Consider the following 17,682-nt stretch of genomic DNA (forward strand, 5'->3'; position numbering starts at 1 on the left):
CTGGAGCGATTCTCTCGCCCTCGGAGACAGCGAGATCCTCTGGAGATCCAAGCATAGGTGGGATCCTGACCATTTTGTCAACAGATCCCACTGAAAGCATTGAGAATGAGTTCGACCGAAGGGGATGGTCTCGAAGGAGGCCACCATCTTTCCCAGCAGCCGCATGCACAAGTGTATTGAGGGGCTGGGAGAAGACAAGTCCTGAGATGTTATACTCTGAATTGAACCGATCTTTTCGGCAGGCAGGAACACCTTTTGCTGGCTGGTGTCCATGATGAGCCCTAGGAAAACCATGCATTGACACGGAACCACGTGGGATTTCTTTAAGTTTATCAGCCATCCATGGCCCTCGAGAACCGCCAAGGTGAGGGATAAGTGCTGACGTAAGCAAATCTCTGAGGAGGATTTGATGAGCAGATCGTCCAAATAAGGCACGACCTGAACTCCCTTTAGGTGAAGACACGCTGCCATCACTGACATGATCTTCGTGAAAACCCTCAGCACTGTGGAGAGGCCAAAGTGAAAAGCCCGAAACTGGTATTGGGAGGACCCCACTGTGAATCTTAGGAGAGACTGATGGTCGCTCCAAATGTAAATGTGGAGGTATGCGTCTTTTATGTCTATGGAAGCCATAAACTGATCCTTCTCTAAGCCGTTTATTACCGACCTCAGGGATTCCATTAGAAATCTGTCCACCCGTAAGTGCACATTGAGGTTCTTTAGGTTTAAGATGGGTCGAAAGGACCCGTCCGGCTTCTTGACCAGGAACAGATTTGAATAAAACCCCAGTCCCTTCTGATCGTCTGGGACCCTGCAGATGACTCTTTGCGAAAGAAGAGAGGCGACACAGGCCTGTATTGCCTGTCTTCTTGTTGGATCTCGGGGTAGCGGGGTTATGAAGAAACAATGTGGTACCGGACCCAGCCGGTCTATCATGTATCCCCTTGATATAATGCCCCGAATCCAAGGGTCTTGGGAGGACGCTGCCCACTGTTCCTGGAACAAAGACAGACGTCCCCCCCACTGGCGCCACCTTCGGCAGAATAGAGCGGTCGTCAGGACGCAGGCTTCTCCTGGGTCTTGGAGGCCTGGCGCCTAGCTGCAAACGAGGATCTTCCCCTGACAGAGGAGCCTTGAGCATTTGGTTGCCTACCTCTAAATTACTGTCCTCTAGGCAAGGAGGTCCCCCGAAAGGGCTGACGAAAGGAGCTGACCCGAGGGATCCTGCCCCTACTAGAGAATACCGGCAAGGAAGTGCTTTTGCCCCCTGTTGCCTGTGAGATCACAGTATCCAATTCCGGGCCGAACAAACCTGCTGCTGAAAAAGGAATGGTCTCAACGGATTTTTTTTGATTCCGAATCTCCTTCCCAGGATTTCAGCCATAACGTTCTTCTAGCTGAAATAGATGCAGCCTGAATAGAGGAGGACACAAACGCTGAGTTCTGGGCGCCTCATAAAGGTACCCCGATGCCTCTTTCAAATGTAAAGTCAGGGGAAGTAAATCAGAGTCCTGTAAGGCCTCTGCCAGTTGGTCTGCCCATGTTTCCATGGCTTTAGCAACCCAAGCTAAAGCAAATATGGGCCTAAAGGAAGAACCCGCTGCCACAAATATAGATTTCAGCTGTGATTCCACTCTGCGATCAGTGGCATCTTGCAGAGTTGCTGAACCTGGGACTGGTAGTTATGTGTGTCTGGCCAAACGGGCTACTGGAATATCTACCTTAGGAATACTCTCCCAGCGAGCCACGTCTTCCTCCTGCAATGGATACAGGAAAGAGAACCTTCTGGGAAGAGAGAACCTTTTTTCAGGTTGTTTCCATGCTCCTTCTGCAATATCCCTAAGTTCTACAGAAGGGGGAAAACGGATAGCCTTCCTCTTGGCCTTCTTAAACAGACTTCTGTCTTTAGGAGTAGGATCCTCTGGTTCTGGGAGGTCCAACGCCTGTCTCACCACTAAAACCAAATCATTTATAAATTGGTTTTTAGTGTTCTCTTCCTGTTCCAAAGGTTGAACCTGGTCAGGATCAGAATTTATTTCCCCCTCCTCCTCTGAAAACCCCTCAGAGTCTGAAAGGACCATAAGGGGATTAGCAGATCTAGTCCGCTTCCTTTTAGCAGGCGGGGTGTTTGGGGATTCAAGTAACTGGTTTAGTTTGTCCAAACCCTTTATACATGCTGCGGACCATGCCGGTTCTGTGGGAACAGGGGACTGGTCCGTAAGCAATGAGGAAGGTCCTGGTATAGACGTTCCAATAGAACCTGTGGTAGCAGGGAGGTCCAATGAACTAGCATTATTAGCCGCCGAGGCTGCCACACTAGATAGCAACTGAGTAGATTGCGATATCATCTGTGCTAAAGAGGAAACCGACTGTGTCAGGGAGGCCACCCAGGCCGGTTCCTCCGTCAGTGGGGCTGTAATATACTGGATTTGCGCAGGGGGGACTCCTGCTTCGCAGACAGAGCAGAGCGCCAACAGGTCTCTCTGCCCACATGGTAATTTTACATTACATCTTAAACATGTAAAATACTTTGCCATAGGGCCCTTTCCTTTATCTGTCATTTTATATAAAATAAAGGAAGGCACACCAAACACACAGCCTTAAATAGTTAATTTAGCTGAGAGAGACAGAGAGCAGCTGAGAGAACAGTGGAAAAAAACAAGTAAACAACTAATCTAACATAAAAGTTGTACTTGTAATTTGTTAAACCAGAAAATAATATATTGGCAAGTGGGAGAACTACAATATAACCCCTACTAGCCCACTGTGCAATCAGATATTACAATAATATGAGATTAAATAAATCAGATACTTAGCCCACAGGGCAAACAGGGGAGAAGTCCAACAGCAGTGTCCTGGTGCCTGCTCCCTCTGATCTGTGTTCTTTCCCGGGCTTCTCTTTGGCGCCAGAAGGCCGGGCTAGTCCAATATTTCTTGGAGAGTAGGGGAGCTCTATGTTCTAGCTCACCCCCCCCCCCCCCCTCTGATAATGCTGTCTCTCTGAATTTTTTTTTTTAGAAGCCACCTTTAGAAAAAATGGGTGGTGTACGGCAGAGTAGTGAAGACCTCAACTGAGGTCTCCACAGCGGATTTGCACCCCGATGCCCCCTCCTATGTATGAGGGGGGGATCTTGGTATGGCCCCCTTCTGCTGTCTTTTCCTCTCCTCCGCTGAATCCAAGATGGCCGCCGGCATTTAGCTTCGTCCGATAACTGGCACTCCATGCCCGCAGTGGCAGCGCCGGTTATCGGGGAGGCTCCAAGAGTGACAGCGGTCCGGAGAGACCGCCTGTCACTCTGTTTTCAGGCACCATATTTACTCTGTCAGTGAGAGCCTCTGGCTCTCATCTGACAGAGCAGTGCCTGCACTGCTGTTCTGAGAGTGTGTTCTCTATAGTAGAACACACTCCCAGGTCTGCCACCAAAAGAAGAACTTCCTATTAAAAAAGGAATCTAATAAAATAAAATTAGGTGAGAATAAAATAAAAAACCACTAGCAGTACTAAAACACAGCCCAACTCCATGGGCACCTAAAAAAAACAAAAACCTGAACAGGGAGGGGCAGGGGGATTGTAGAGGGGAGGGGTCTGTCAGCAGTGCTAAACTTAACTAGCTAGGTGCCAACTCCCGTGCTCCCCTCCACAACCCATGGTAAGCAGTGTCCCCCAGACTGGATGAAAGAGAAATTAACATTTTTGTTCTTGCCTAAAGGCTAATTTTATAAAATGATGCTACTAGTCATTGAGCCCATTTGTAATGGGTGATAGATAGGAAAATCTCAGCCCACTGCATCTCATTTGCTAGGCTTGCTACTATGTATTTTTTTAAGGGCCAAAAGTATGAGGTCACCCTTAACCATGACAAAGAGATCATTACTAGAAGGCCCCACTCTACTATTCACAACCATGTTCAGCAATGATAAACACAAAAACTCTTTCTAGGCACCCTGATGACATGAGATGGTGTTCTCTCGCATGTCTTTTGGAGCAGGGTCTGGCATTCAGCAAAGAAATTTTTATGTAGACCTTCCTTAGAGCTCTGATTGCATCTGACTGGCTGTCCATTCCAACCAATCAAAATGGTGGAAGTAGTTTTAAACCAGTCCCCTAGTACTTGATTGGTTTAAAAATCCAACCAAAATTTCTCATGATAGCAACTCACATTGCAGTACCGTTAATAGGCACTTCACCCCCACAAAACTGCTATAAATTGTTTAATTCCTAATGATAGTTGAATACCTAACCACTAAGAAATGAAAGCATAGCTAACCCAACATAGTACACATACATAAGTGATATTTCTCCCTTAACTTCAGTTTGCATGATATGTTCTGCATGCTAGCCTATTAGTTACTTACCTTAGATATGACAGTGTCACTTCAGCCTCTTTCTCTGCCTCTTCTAAGGATATAAACAAAAGGTCTCTCCGACTCTCCAGGGACAGGACCTGTAGTGAAGTGAAGCTACATGTCACACTAAACAGGACTAAGAGAAACATTATATCTGTCTATTATAAGTATTGTAACTGCCTATTTACCATTTTATATACAGTATAAATCAGGGGAAATGTATAAAACGTGATAGAAGGTAAAGTTTAGGTATAACAATAAAACATAAATATGAATGCAACACATCTGAGGAAACTGCAACTGTAAGACCACTTTTCAATGCAGTCAAAAAATAAATATTTATACATATACAGTATACAAAAGTAATTGTGTGTTACAGTATATTAATACCAGTTTCAAGTGTGATAATCTTACAAAAGCAAAAATCTTTTGAAGTGGAAAACACCAGTCACTTTTTTAACCCATATGACGTTAGTGCCACTTGGGAGATACCTCAACCCTTTAAGTTCATCTATAAGTATAGCACAAACAGGCATTGATATGCCTACATATTGCACTCAATCCAAATCAGTGATCACATACACTACACATAAACCTCATACACATAAACACACTCCCTGGGACTTAAATTCCTGTATGCAACATTTCTAATGTGAAGAGATAAATAACTCATAACGGTTTATTTAAATGAATGGATTCACATGGAGTTAAACAATTAGTGAAACTTTAATAAACTCAGATTTTTCATATGATTTTTCCAAATAATGTTAATTCCAGTTTTTAAGTATTTTTAAACAAATTCCAATCAATGTGATATGATTTGAAGGTAATCAATTAGTTTAGTAATGTATCTCAACCAGCGTACCATAAAGCAGAGATGCTTGCATATATCATACCTAGGTGAAATGTTTGTAGAGCCTCCGTTGTACATAACGGAATTTCCATGGGGTAACTAGGGGCAGCGCATCTAACGTAAAAAGTGTCTGAGTGTAGGGGCATTTCTGGTGGTGCCTTTGTTCCCACGTCTGAGTGAAGCTGGAAGGGGCAGAGGAAGTTAGGAGATATCAGGTCTGAAGGAGGGAGTGTGGGCTGGTCTGAGGTGTACACAAACAAGGGCATAAGAGTGGAAATAAATTGCTTTCCATTTAAGCCCTGCTTATTGTTTGAGCAACCTTGAAACATTGCTTATTTTTCCAATTGTATTCAGTGACAGTAGCCCATGGAATCTCATTGTGAGGAAATCAAGGGTACAAAATATGAAAAAAACAAAAAGAAAAAATACAGAATATAAAGAAGGAAAATGGATGAACTATTTCCCATATATGGGAAATAAACATGAATTTATAATGAAAAGATAAATGAGAGTTGATCAACATGCTGGAAATACAAACTTCATACAGTGAAAAACGTCTAGTCATAAGGTCGACACAATTAAAAAGGCGGATAGTCAGAATGTCTACATGTTCATAATGTCCACACAGTTAAAAGGTAGACATGTAAAATGTCGACAGGATTGTAAAATGTGGACATAAATCACTATATTTAAAACGCAATACACGTAAAACAAAAGAAAAAAAATGGAGGAAATGGAAAACAAAAAAAAACAAAAAAACAAAAACACAACGGTGTGCTTCCCCAAACAGATTAATCAACAATAGTACTGCCAGCCTAGGCTGGTACTAGCAAAATCAGTGGGACAAAATACTACCAATACTAGGCTTTGCCAGCCTGAGCTAGAGGCACTACAAGCAGGGAAAACCACAGCATGGGGTCCCCCAGCCAGAATGTCAATCCATCCCCAGGCTGGTCAGCAAGGGGCCGGATTCCCTAGGGAGGTCAGGTCCGCAAACCAACAAAAAAAAAACCAAACAGCCCCTTCCCGAAGGTGTACGCAGCTCCATGCTGACAGCACTAGGACTCTTCCCACACCCCTGGGCAATAGGTGAAGTGTAATAATAATTTTAGTATGTATGAAAGTATTTTATCCCCGGTGTACAACAGATCCCAGCATGTCCAGGCTGCCATTAAGTCATCGGGCATGCAGGCGCTTGTAGCACTACAAGCAGCCACCAGCATACCCATGGCTGTCAGGAGCTCTTAGGAGCTAGTCTTGCTTTGTCTATCAGGGTTTTTTATTTTGCCAAGGATTCATGGATTTAGTACAGATGAAGACCCTTGATCTAGGTGAGAAATAAAGTTGATAAATGAGGGTAGTGTAGGGGTGTTTTATTAGATTTTTCCTTTGTGTACTACAGGTCCCAGCTGGTCCTGGGTGCCAGGGCATGCTGGCACTTGTGGTTACCCAAATGCCAGCATGCCTTGGCAGCAATGAGTATGCTGGTGTTTCAAGCACCAGCATGCGTAAACAATGAAAGGCAGCCTGGGCATGCTGGGACCCTGTGTAGGCATTATGAACATGTAGACAATCTAACGGTCGACCTTATGACTATACACATTTTGGTGTAGAAATGTCCACTGTCAACTTTTCAAGTACATCCTGTTCCATTACTTGCAGTTTGTTAGATTAAGTAATACATTCAATTAGCACTGGAGCACATTTGTCATTATAAAGTAGGGGTATTAACATTCTAGTTGATGATAATTTCTCAACAGCAAACTAACTTAAGATCGTATATAGTATTATGTCATGGAAAATACATTCATTCGGATCAGAAGCAATTTAAAATTGTGATATATTCAAAACTGTATATAATTTGCTTTGCCAATACTTCTGCATAATAGGGACAAAGCAATAATATATGAAATATTGAGCCAACTTCATTTTTTAATATTCAACAAATATTTGTTGAATCTAAGTAGTGATGTAATACATCCAGTGCAACACTTAGGAGAGCCTAAATCTCTGTAAGCAATTTATTAACTGCTCATTAAAGATAGCTGTCAGTGACATCTTGAGGTTCAGTCTTGGGCCATTTAAAATATATATATATAAAAATAAAATAATCTAAGATTCATAAAGTCATGTTGAATTACAAATGAAACATTTGTGTTGTTACCTCAGCTGTTTTTGCTCGCTCAAGCTCCTCCAATGCACTCTGTGTCAGCTCACTGTCTTTTTTCTTCAATGAGGCCAACTCAGCATTCAACTCTTCCCTGGGAAATGTAAGCCACATATCAACAATGAAAAGCTCAATCAAGCCAAATGCCAAACACGGAATTGTAAAAGAGGAGACAAGCTCATAATAATTCTAGTTGTGTTAAAAAAAAAAAAAAGAAAAAAAAAAAAAGATCTTCCTAATATTGCTGTTGCAAGAGAATGTTAAGTTATATAGTGATTCAGAAAAGTCTATTTGAATTTTAAAGTTGTTGCTCGCTTTTGGACAACCCCCTTTCTTCAGGACCTGCCCCACCATTTGGCAACAAGGGAGAGGTCCCTTCTCCAGAATCCATACCATTACCTGAAGCTGGGATCTGCAACTCGTGCAGCAGGACCCAGTACATCCTGCTCAACAAGTCTGAATAGAAGCACTGTTCTGCTCTACCAATGAGTACTGGACAGATCAAACCCTCCTGTGCTGTGAGCTGCACGGCGGCTCCTGACTTCAGGTAAGGGAGGGATGGGAAGATTAAAAAAAGGACTTATCAAAAAAGTAGACAAAACCTTTAACTAGTAATATGGACAGTCATGCAAAACAGTAATAGTTTTACACAGCAGCAATGAGAGAGAAGCATGAAATATGTATTCACTGATATCATAAGGGGTGCTGTGTAGTGTTTGAGGAGGTACAGGAATAAATTTGATATGTAGGATTGTGGATTAAAAACAGCGGCTGCCTTCACAGACACCTGTAATTCTCTAGTGTTTTAGATCTACAAAAGACTAGAGGGGAAAAAAACAACATTTCTGTACTTACCATAAAATATCTCTCTCAACACAGTTAGGGGGACACTGCTCACCATGGGGTATAGAAAGGGTGCTGTGTGAAGTTAAAGACCTGTTTGGCCTGCTCCCCTCCCCTCTATGCCCCCTCTGGCCAGAGATATCAGTTATTTATCTTACAAAGCCACAAGAGAGGTGCAACACAAATTAACAGAACACTCATGAACCGCTAGGAACAACAAACAAGGGTGACCCCAACTGTGTTAAGAGAAAGACATTTTACGGTAACTACAAAAATATTGCTTTCTGTTGCACATACAGTTGGAGAACACTGCTCACCATGGGGTCGTTCCAAAGCTGCCCCTCATGGGCGGGAACACGCAGCCTGAGCTGCGCGCAAAACTTTTTGGCCAAAACTGGTGTCTTTGAAAGTAAAGACATGAAAACGATAAAATTTAATGAACGTGTGGACAGACGACCATGTGGCTGCCCAACACAACTGCTCGACCGAGGATTCATGTCCCGCCGCCCAGGAAGAACCAAACAACCTAGTGGAGTGAGGCCCTCAGGAACCAGAGACCCCTGAGAACCATAGACCTGCCTAATAGTAGCCGTTATCCATCTGGCTATAGTTTGCTTTGTGGCCTTCACAGCCACGTTTTCGAGCATCATACAGAATCAAGAGGCTGTCTGTCTTGCGAACTGAAGATGAGCGATCCACATAGATCCGTAAGGCTCTGACCACATCCAATTCCATCAGAGAGCCCTGACTGTTGGATGAAGGATCTCTAGAAAACGTCGGGATAACTATATCCTGATTTATATGAAATCAGGACACAACTTTTGGTTGAAAGGAGGACAGAGTCCTCAAGACAGCCCTGTCGTCATGAAAGACCAAGAAGGGAGGTCTGCAGGAGAGTGCTGCCAACTCTGAAACATGTCTTGCTGAAGAAATTGCCAACAAAAATGCAACTTTCCAAGTGAGAAGTTTGAAGAAAATAGATTCCAGCGGTTCAAACGGTGGTTTCTGTAACGCAGTTAGGACCAAGTTTAGGTCCCAAGGAGCAACCGGAGAAACAAAGGGTGGCCAAACATGTAGGATCCCCTGGAGAAAAGTCTGTACCTTTGGTAGCAGAGCCAGACGCCTATGAAAATAAATTGACAGGGCCAACACCTGTACCTTAAGGGATGCCAGCTGCAAGCCCTTATCCAGACCATCCTGAAGGAATACTTATAATGTGGCTAAACGGACAGAAGAGTTTGACATACTTTTCTGCTCACACCAACCTACATACGTCTTCCAGACACGATGGTAATTTCTGAAAGATGTTGGTTTTCTAGCCTTTATCATTGTTTGAATGACCCTATCCAAAAGGCCCTTACGTCGAAGGATTAAGGTTTCAACCTCCAACTGTCAAAGCCAATCATGCTAGGTCCTGATGAAAAGACGGACCCTGGCTGAACAGATCTTTCCTGGAAGGAAGTTTCCAAGGTTTATCATGGTGACAAGATCCGCATACCACTGTCTTCTTGGCCATTCAGGTGCCAGAAGAAAGACCTTGACTCCTTTATGCCTGATCTTCTTCAATACCTGGGATAACATCAATATTTGGGGAAAATGTAAACTATCCCAAAACTCCAAGGAACCACCATGGCATCCACAAGGTACGCTTGGGGATCCTGTGACCTGGCACAATACTTGGTGACCTTGCAATTCAACCAAAAGACCATCAAGTCCACCTCCGGTGGAGGCACCATTCTCCTGGGTGAATAGCATGGTGACTCTGGTAACCTGCTTCCCAGTTGTCCAATCCTAGTTTGAAGACCGCTGAGATGGCAGGAAGCCACTGTTCTGCCCACACCATGATCTTGGTCACCTCCTTCATGGCCAGAAGACTTCAGGATCCCCCTTGGTGGTTAATATATGCCACTGCCATGGCATTGTCAGATTGAATCCGAATGGATCTGTTTCTCAATCGAGACTGTGCTTGGACCAACGCCTTGAAGACCGCCCTTAACTCCAGTACATTGATGGGCAACTTCTTCTCCGTGGACCAGAGCCACTGCAGTCGGAGATTCAACGTCACCGCCCCCCCCCCCGCATGACAGGCTAGCATCTGTGGTCACAATGGTCCAATCCCATACTAAAGACAGTCTTCCCTGCTCACATCCGCCACAACAAGGACAGGGTAGGTTCTTGGTGACAGGTGGAAGAACTGGGCTTCCATGCGGGGATTCGACTTGATACATTTGTAAAGGAGCTTGTGCTGGAAGAGACGGGAATGGAATCTCGCAAATTGTACCGCTTCGAAGCACGACACCATGCGTCCCATCATCTTTATGCACTGAAGGATGGATACATGCTTCGGGGACAACAGAGCTTTTACCTGTTGTTGCATGGTTCGGATCTTTTCTGGGAGTGAAAAGACTCTCTGCCAACTGGTGTCGAAAAGAGGCCCAGGAAAACCATGCGTTGAGCGGGTCTTATTTAAGTTTATAATCCAGCCATTAGACTGCAAGGTCTGTACAGTCAGACGCAGATGGGACCTCAGCCGAGACACCGAAACTGCCTTGATCAGGAGATCGTCCAAGTACAGAAGGACCGTTACTCCTTGCTGACGTAAGACTGCAGCCATCACTTTCATAAATACCCTTGATGCCGTTGCCAGACCAAAGGGCAGAGCCTGGAATTGAAAGTGAGTTTGGTCCACCACAAACTTGAGGAGGTTGTGAGATCCTTGCCATATTGGTATATGAAGGTAAGCATCCTAGATGTCCAAGGATGCTAAAAACTTGTTTGGTTCCATTGAATTTATTACCGAACGGATAGATTCCATGCGGAAACTGGGAACCCTCAAGTGAGCATTGAGGGACTTTAAGTTTAGAATGGAACGGTATGACAGGTCTGGTTTTTATACCCCTGCTGTTCTTTTGGGACGGCTACAATCAACCCTGACCTCAACAGGGAGAGAATAGCTTTTTGAAGGGCCACTCTCCTGGTTCCTTCTCACGGAAGGGGAGTAACCATAAAAGGCCAAGGTGGCGATTCCAAAAGCTCTATGAGGAAACAGAGTCATGCAGGTTGCTTGTCTGTTGGCTTTAGACAGTACCCCAAGGTACTGAGTAATGACCCCTGGGTGGGGGTGCCTCTGGCTCTGCCTGCAAAACTAAAGGAGCAAAAACGCCTACCTTTTGTTTTGGGAGCAACCACTGGCAGAAACGCACTTCGTCCCCCAGTGGCCTAAAGATGAATTTTTCTAAGGGTGGACAGAATAATGCTGAGTCATCATATGGTAATGCTTACAAAGCTTTCTTGGATTCTTAATCTGCCTCCCATAATTTCAAAAACAGTGTGCGTCTGGCCGCTATTGCCAGGGAGGAGGTCCGGAATAATCCCTGACCTATGTCAAGTACTGCATCTCCCAGATATTCGTCAGCCTCCTTAATGTGGTTGGCCAAGGATGACATTTCAGCTCTAGGAACTCCCGACTGAAGGCCATCACTGAGGGAAGAGGCCACTTTTTCCACTGCTTTAATCACCCATACTGCCACCGTCATAGGACGGAGGGAAGCCCATGAAGCCAAATATATGTATGTCCTCACATTTTCTATCACATTTTCTATCAGTGACATCTTTAAAGTTAGCAACACTGGGTAGTGGAATAATGGTGAATTTAGCTAAATGCGCAATGGGAGCCATCCACGCTGGGGTGACTTTCCCATGACACCACTTCAGAGTCTGGACATGGATAATTGAGTCAAAACCTTCTTGGAATCAAATATCTACTATCAGGTTTCATTTTGACTACTTTCCAAATCTCTAACAATTGTGGGGGAGGGTGGAAAAGAGGATTTATGTACTTACGTTAAATCCGTTTCTCTGATTCTGGGGGACACTGCTTACCATGGGTTGTGGAGGGAGCTTGGAGAGTTGGCACCTAACTAGTTAACTTTTAGTACTGCCGACAGACCCCTCCCCTCTACAATCCCCCTGCCCCCTCTTGTTCAGTTAATTAAAAAGCCCAAGGAAAAGGCCAGTCAAACAAGAGCACACAGAAGAAAAGCAGAAGGGAGGGATCGCAGTGTCCCCCAGACGGAATCGGAGAAACGGATTTAACGCAAGTACATAAATCCTCTTTTCTCTTTCATCCAGTCTGGGGGACACTGCTTATCATGGGGACGTTCTAAAGCAGGCCCCTAAGGGTGGGACTACTCTGAAAGCCCCGCTCGTAAAGCACTACGAGCGAAATTTGCATCCGCAGAGGCAAATACATTAAACTGATAAAATTTTGTAAAGGTGTGGACAGAGGACCAGGTGGCTGCCCTGCAAAGTTGATCTGCAGAAGCCCCATTTCTCGCTGCCCATGATGCCCCTACTGATCTGGTGGAATGGGCTGTAAGTCTCTCTGGCACCGGACGGTTAGCCTTTATGTAAGCTTGCTTAATGGTAGCCGTAATCCATCTTGCAATGGACTGTTTTGAGGCTGGCCAGCCTCTCTTATTGGCATCATACAGAACAAACAAGGAATCAGTACGCCTCACTTGAGAAGTTCTCTTAACATAAATGCAGAAGCCCTAACCACGTCTAACTTTTCCATAGACTCTGAATCCGAAATGGAAGAGGGAGAAAAGACCGGAACTACAATTTCCTGGTTCAGGTGGAAAGCCAAAACTACCTTAGGAGCAAAGGAAGGGAGGGTTCTTAACACCGCTCTGTCTTCGTGGAAAACTAGGTATGGTTCCCTGCAAGACAGAGCACCTAATTCTGAAACCCTATGCGCAGATGCAATAGCCAGAAGAAAGAGGACCTTCCAGGTCAACCACTTCAAATCAGTCACAAGTAATGGCTCAAAGGGAGGCCCTTTAAGCATGTCCAGCACCAGGTTGAGATCCCACGGTGCTGTAGGCGCTACATAGGAAGGCTGAATATGTAAGACTCCCTGGAGGAAAGTCCTAATGTCTGGCAAATCCGCTAATTTCAGATGAAAAAAAGACTGAAAGTGCCGAAACCTGAACCTTTAGGGAACCTAAGCGAAGCCCTGCTTCCAGGCCATCTTGAAGAAAAGACAATAAACGAGGGAGACGAAATGAGGACGTGTGACATGACCTTTTTTTTACATCATCGGATATACGCTTTCCAAGTTCGGTGATAGATACGAGCCGAGACTGGCTTTCTGGCTCGCATCATAGTGTTGAAGGAAAAACCTCTAGTCCTCCAGAGGCTGGCTTCAGCAGCCATGCCGTTAAACTGAGCTGAGGTAAATTCTGGTAACGGAAGGGACCCTGCATAAGAAGGTCGTCTCGAGATGGAAGACGAACCCCCGGTCCTTCTGCCATTGAGAGTATGTCCGCGTACCAGACTCGGCGCGGCCATGAGGGAGCAATTAGAATTACTGGCAGACCTCCCTGTTTACTCGTTAGAGCACCCGAGGAAGCATGGGAATCGGAGGGAACAGGTATCCCAAACTGAAGTCCCATGACATCGGCATTACATCCACTGCCACCGCTAAGGTGTCTCTTGCCCTTGCGCAAAACCTGTAAACCTTTCTGTTGTGTCTGAGGCCATGAGATCTATATCCGGAAGACCCCACTTCTGAGCCAGAGACTGGAACACTTCCGGATGGAGTGACCACTCCCCCGGCATCATCTGGTTTCGACTTAGGTAGTCGGCCTCCCAATTTTTTATTCCTGGAATGAATACTGCCGATATTACAGGAACATATTGTTCTGCCCAAATCAAGATTTGAGCTGCAATTTTCATTGCAGCTGCACCCCTGGTTCCTCCCTCTCTGTTGACATATGCCACAGCCGTGGCATTGTCGGACTGAACCCTGACAGGGTGGCCCTGGAGGAGGGCCTGGCCTCCCCTGAGGGCCAAAAGAATAGCCTTCAATTCCATCACGTTTATCGATAGGGTCGATTCCTGAACCGACCAAAGGCCCTGGAGCCGGAGGTGTAGGATTACCGCCCCCCAACCCTTCAGGCTGGCGTCTGTCGTGGCTATGATCCATGACCATGGAGCGAAGGACCTGCCTACCGTCATGTGATCCTGAATCAGCCACCACTGGAGTGATTCTCTCGTCCTCGTGGATAGAGAGATCCTCTGAAGATCTAAGCGTAGGTGGGATCCTGACCATTTCGTCAACAGATCCCACTGAAAACATTGAAAATGAGCTCGACCAAAGGGAATGGTCTCGAAGGAGGCCACCATCTTTCCCAGCAGCCGCATGCACAAGTGGATTGAGGGGCTGGGAGAAGACAAGACCTGGGCTGTTATGCTTTGAATTGAACCAATCTACTCGACAGGCAGGAACACTTTTTGCTGGCTGGTGTACATGATGAGGCCTAGGAAAACCATGCGTTGACACGGGACCATCTGGGATTTCTTTAAATTGATCAGCCATCCGTGGTCCTCGAGAACCGCCAAGGTGAGGGACAAGTGATGACGTAAGCAATTCTCTGAGGAGGACTTGATGAGCAGGTCGTCCAGATAAGGTATGACCTGAACTCCCAGAAGGTAAAGGCGCGCTGCCATCACTGACATGACCTTCGTGAAAACCCTTGGTGCTGTTGAGAGGCCGAAGGGGAGGGCCCAAAACTGATAGTGGGAGGATCCCACTGTGAATCTGAGGAGGGACTGATGGTCGCTCCAAATAGGAACGCGGAGGTACGCGTCTTTTATGTCTATGGACACCATAAACTGATCTTTCTCCAAGCCGTTTATCACCGACCTCAGGGATTCCATCCGAAATCTGTCCACCCTTAAGTGCACATTGAGGCCCTTTAGGTTTAAGATAGGTCGGAGGGAGCCGTCCGGCTTCTTGACAAGGAACAGGTTTGAATAAAACCCCTTTCCCTTTTGGTAGTCTGGGACCTTGCAGATAACTCTTTGCGAAAGAAGAGAGGCGACGCAATCCTGTATTGCTTGTCTTCTTGTTGGATCTCGGGGTAGTGGGGTTACAAAGAACCGATGTGGTAGGGGGCCCAGCAGGTCTATCCTGTACCCCCTTGATATAATGCCACGAATCCAAAAGTCTTGGGAGGACGCTGCCCACTGTTCCTGAAACAAAGACAGACGACCCCCCACTGGTGCCCCCTCCAGGAGTACAGAGTGGTCGTCAGGACGCAGGTTTCTCCTGGTTCTTGGAGGCCTGGCGCCTAGCCATAAACGAGGATCTCCCCCTAGAAGAGGAGCCTTGAGCGTTAGGCTGTCTACTTCTAAAGGACTGTCCTCTAGACAAGGAGGTCCCCCGAAAGGGCTGACGAAAGGAGCTGACCCGAGGGTTCCAGCTTCTGCCAGGGAATACCGGCAAGGAAGTGCTTTTGCCCCCCGTTGCCTGAGAGATCAAGGTATCTAATTCCGGACCGAACAAACCTGCTGCTGAAAAAGGAATGGTTTCAACGGACTTTTTTGATTCCGCATCTCCTTCCTAGGATTTCAGCCAAAGCGTCCTTCTAGCTGAAATAGATGCCGCCTGAATAGAAGAAGAGACGGCCGCTGTGTTCTGGGCCGCCTCATAAAGGTACCCCGATGCCTCCTTCAAATGCAAAGCCAGGTGAAGCAAATCGGAGTCCTGTAAGGCCTCTGCTAGCTGGTCTGCCCATGCTTCCATGGCTCTAGCAACCCAAGCTGAAGCAAATGTGGGTCTAAAAGAAGAACCCGCAGCCGCGAATATAGATTTCAGCTGGGATTCAACTTTGCGGTCATTGGCATCCTGAAGGGACGCTGAACCAGGAGCTGGAAGTAAGGTGTGTTTTGCCAATCGGGCTATAGGAATATCCACCTTGGGAATACTCTCCCAGCGAACCACATCTTCCTCCTGCAAAGGATACAGGGAAGAGAACCTTCTGGGAAGAGAGAACCTTTTTTCAGGTTGTTTCCATGCTCCTTCTGCAATATCCCTAAGTTCTACAGAAGGGGGAAAACGGCTAGCCTTCCTTTTGGCCTTCTTAAAGAGACTTCTGTCTCTAGGGGTAGGATCCTCCGGTTCTGGGAGGTCCAACGCCTGTCTAACCGCTAAAACCAAATCGTTAATAAATTGCCTTTTAGGATTTTCTTCCTGTTCCAAGGGTTGAACCTGGTCAGGATCGGAATAAATTTCCCTCTCATCCTCAGAACACTCCTCAGAGTCTGAAAGGACCATAAGGGGATTTACAGATCTTGGCCTCTTTCTTTTAGTAGGCGGGATGTTTGGGGATTCAAGCAACTGGTTAAGCTTATCCAAACCCCTTATAAATGCTGCAGACCATGCCGGTACTGTGGAGACAGGGGCTGGGTCAGACTGTAATGAGGAAGGTCCTGGTATAGACGTTCCAATAGACCCCGAGGAAGCCGGGAGGCCTAAATGTGTGCTAGTGTTATTAGCCACGGAAGTTACCACAGTAGATAGCAACTGATTAGATTGAAAAACCATCTGTGCTAGGGAGGAAACCGACTGTGTCAGGGAGGCCACCCAGGCCGGCTCCTCCTTCAGTGGGCCTGAAATCTGCTGGGTTTACGCAGGGGGGACCCCTGCTTCGCATGCAGAGCGTCAAAGGGTCCTTCTGCCCACAAGGTAATTTTACATGACATTTTGAACATGTGAAATATTTTGCTATAGGGCCCTTTCCCTTATTTGTCATCTTTATAAAGGAAGGCACACCAAACACACAGACTTAATTGTTAAATTTAGCTGAGTAGAGAGATAGAGAGAGAGAGCGAGAGAGTAATGTATGGAGAGAACAGATTGAAATAACAAGTAACCAACTAATCTTGTCATAAAAGTTGTACTTGTAATTTTTCAAACACAATATAATATTTAGGCAAGTAGGGAGACTATAATGTAAACCCTTACTTGCCCAGTTTGTGCACAGCAAAACGGATTATGTGTTTAAATAAATCAGGTACTTAGCCCATAGGCCACAAAGGGGAGAAGTCCAACAGCAGTGTCCTGTGCCTGCTCCCTCACTCCTACCGGGCTTTTCTTGGCGCCAGAAGGCTGGGATAGACCATCTCTCTCTGGAAGGAGGGGGGAACTCTATGCTTTAGCTCCCCCCCTTCAGTAATGCTGTCTCTGCAGCGGATTATGATTTAAAAAAAAAAATCTTCTTGTAATGGTGGCAGAGTATTGGAGACCTCTAAGACTGAGGTCTCCACAGCGAAAGATACCTTGATGCCCCCTCTTATGTATGAGGGGGGATCTTGGTATAGCCCCCTTCCTCCTCTCTCCGTAGCGCCGACTGACCCAATCCAAGATGGCCGCCGGCATCTTAAGTATCCGATAACCGGCGCTCTATGCCTGTAATGGCAGTGCCGGTTATCGGGGAGGCTGGAGGAGTGACAGCGGTCCGTGAGACCGCTTGTCACTCCTAAATCAGGCACCCATCTGCTTCCTTCTCTCCTGTCCCTGTCAGTGAGAGCCACTGGCTCTCATCTAACAGGGGAATGCCTGCGCTACACAGCTGTGAGTGTGTTCTCTATAGTAGAACACACTCCAGCGCTGCCACCTGTAATA

At 46.0% G+C, this 17,682-nt stretch overlaps 1 protein-coding gene across 4 annotated transcripts in view; it reads right to left on the minus strand.

The window, feature by feature from the left end:
- RNF214 (ring finger protein 214) overlaps positions 1-17,682 on the minus strand; it is a 60,180-nt gene that overhangs the window by 13,379 nt on the left and 29,119 nt on the right. For all 4 annotated transcript variants that reach the window (XM_075190093.1, XM_075190092.1, XM_075190091.1 and 1 more), the window contains exons 11-12: positions 7,365-7,461; positions 4,357-4,445 (exon numbers count right to left, since the gene is read on the minus strand). In XM_075190093.1, the coding sequence (XP_075046194.1) occupies positions 4,357-4,445; positions 7,365-7,461 (186 nt within the window). The remainder of the gene's footprint in view (positions 1-4,356; positions 4,446-7,364; positions 7,462-17,682) is intronic.

Source organism: Mixophyes fleayi, chromosome 11, assembly GCF_038048845.1.
Source record: "Mixophyes fleayi isolate aMixFle1 chromosome 11, aMixFle1.hap1, whole genome shotgun sequence".
NCBI classification, from domain to species: Eukaryota; Metazoa; Chordata; class Amphibia; order Anura; family Limnodynastidae; genus Mixophyes; species Mixophyes fleayi.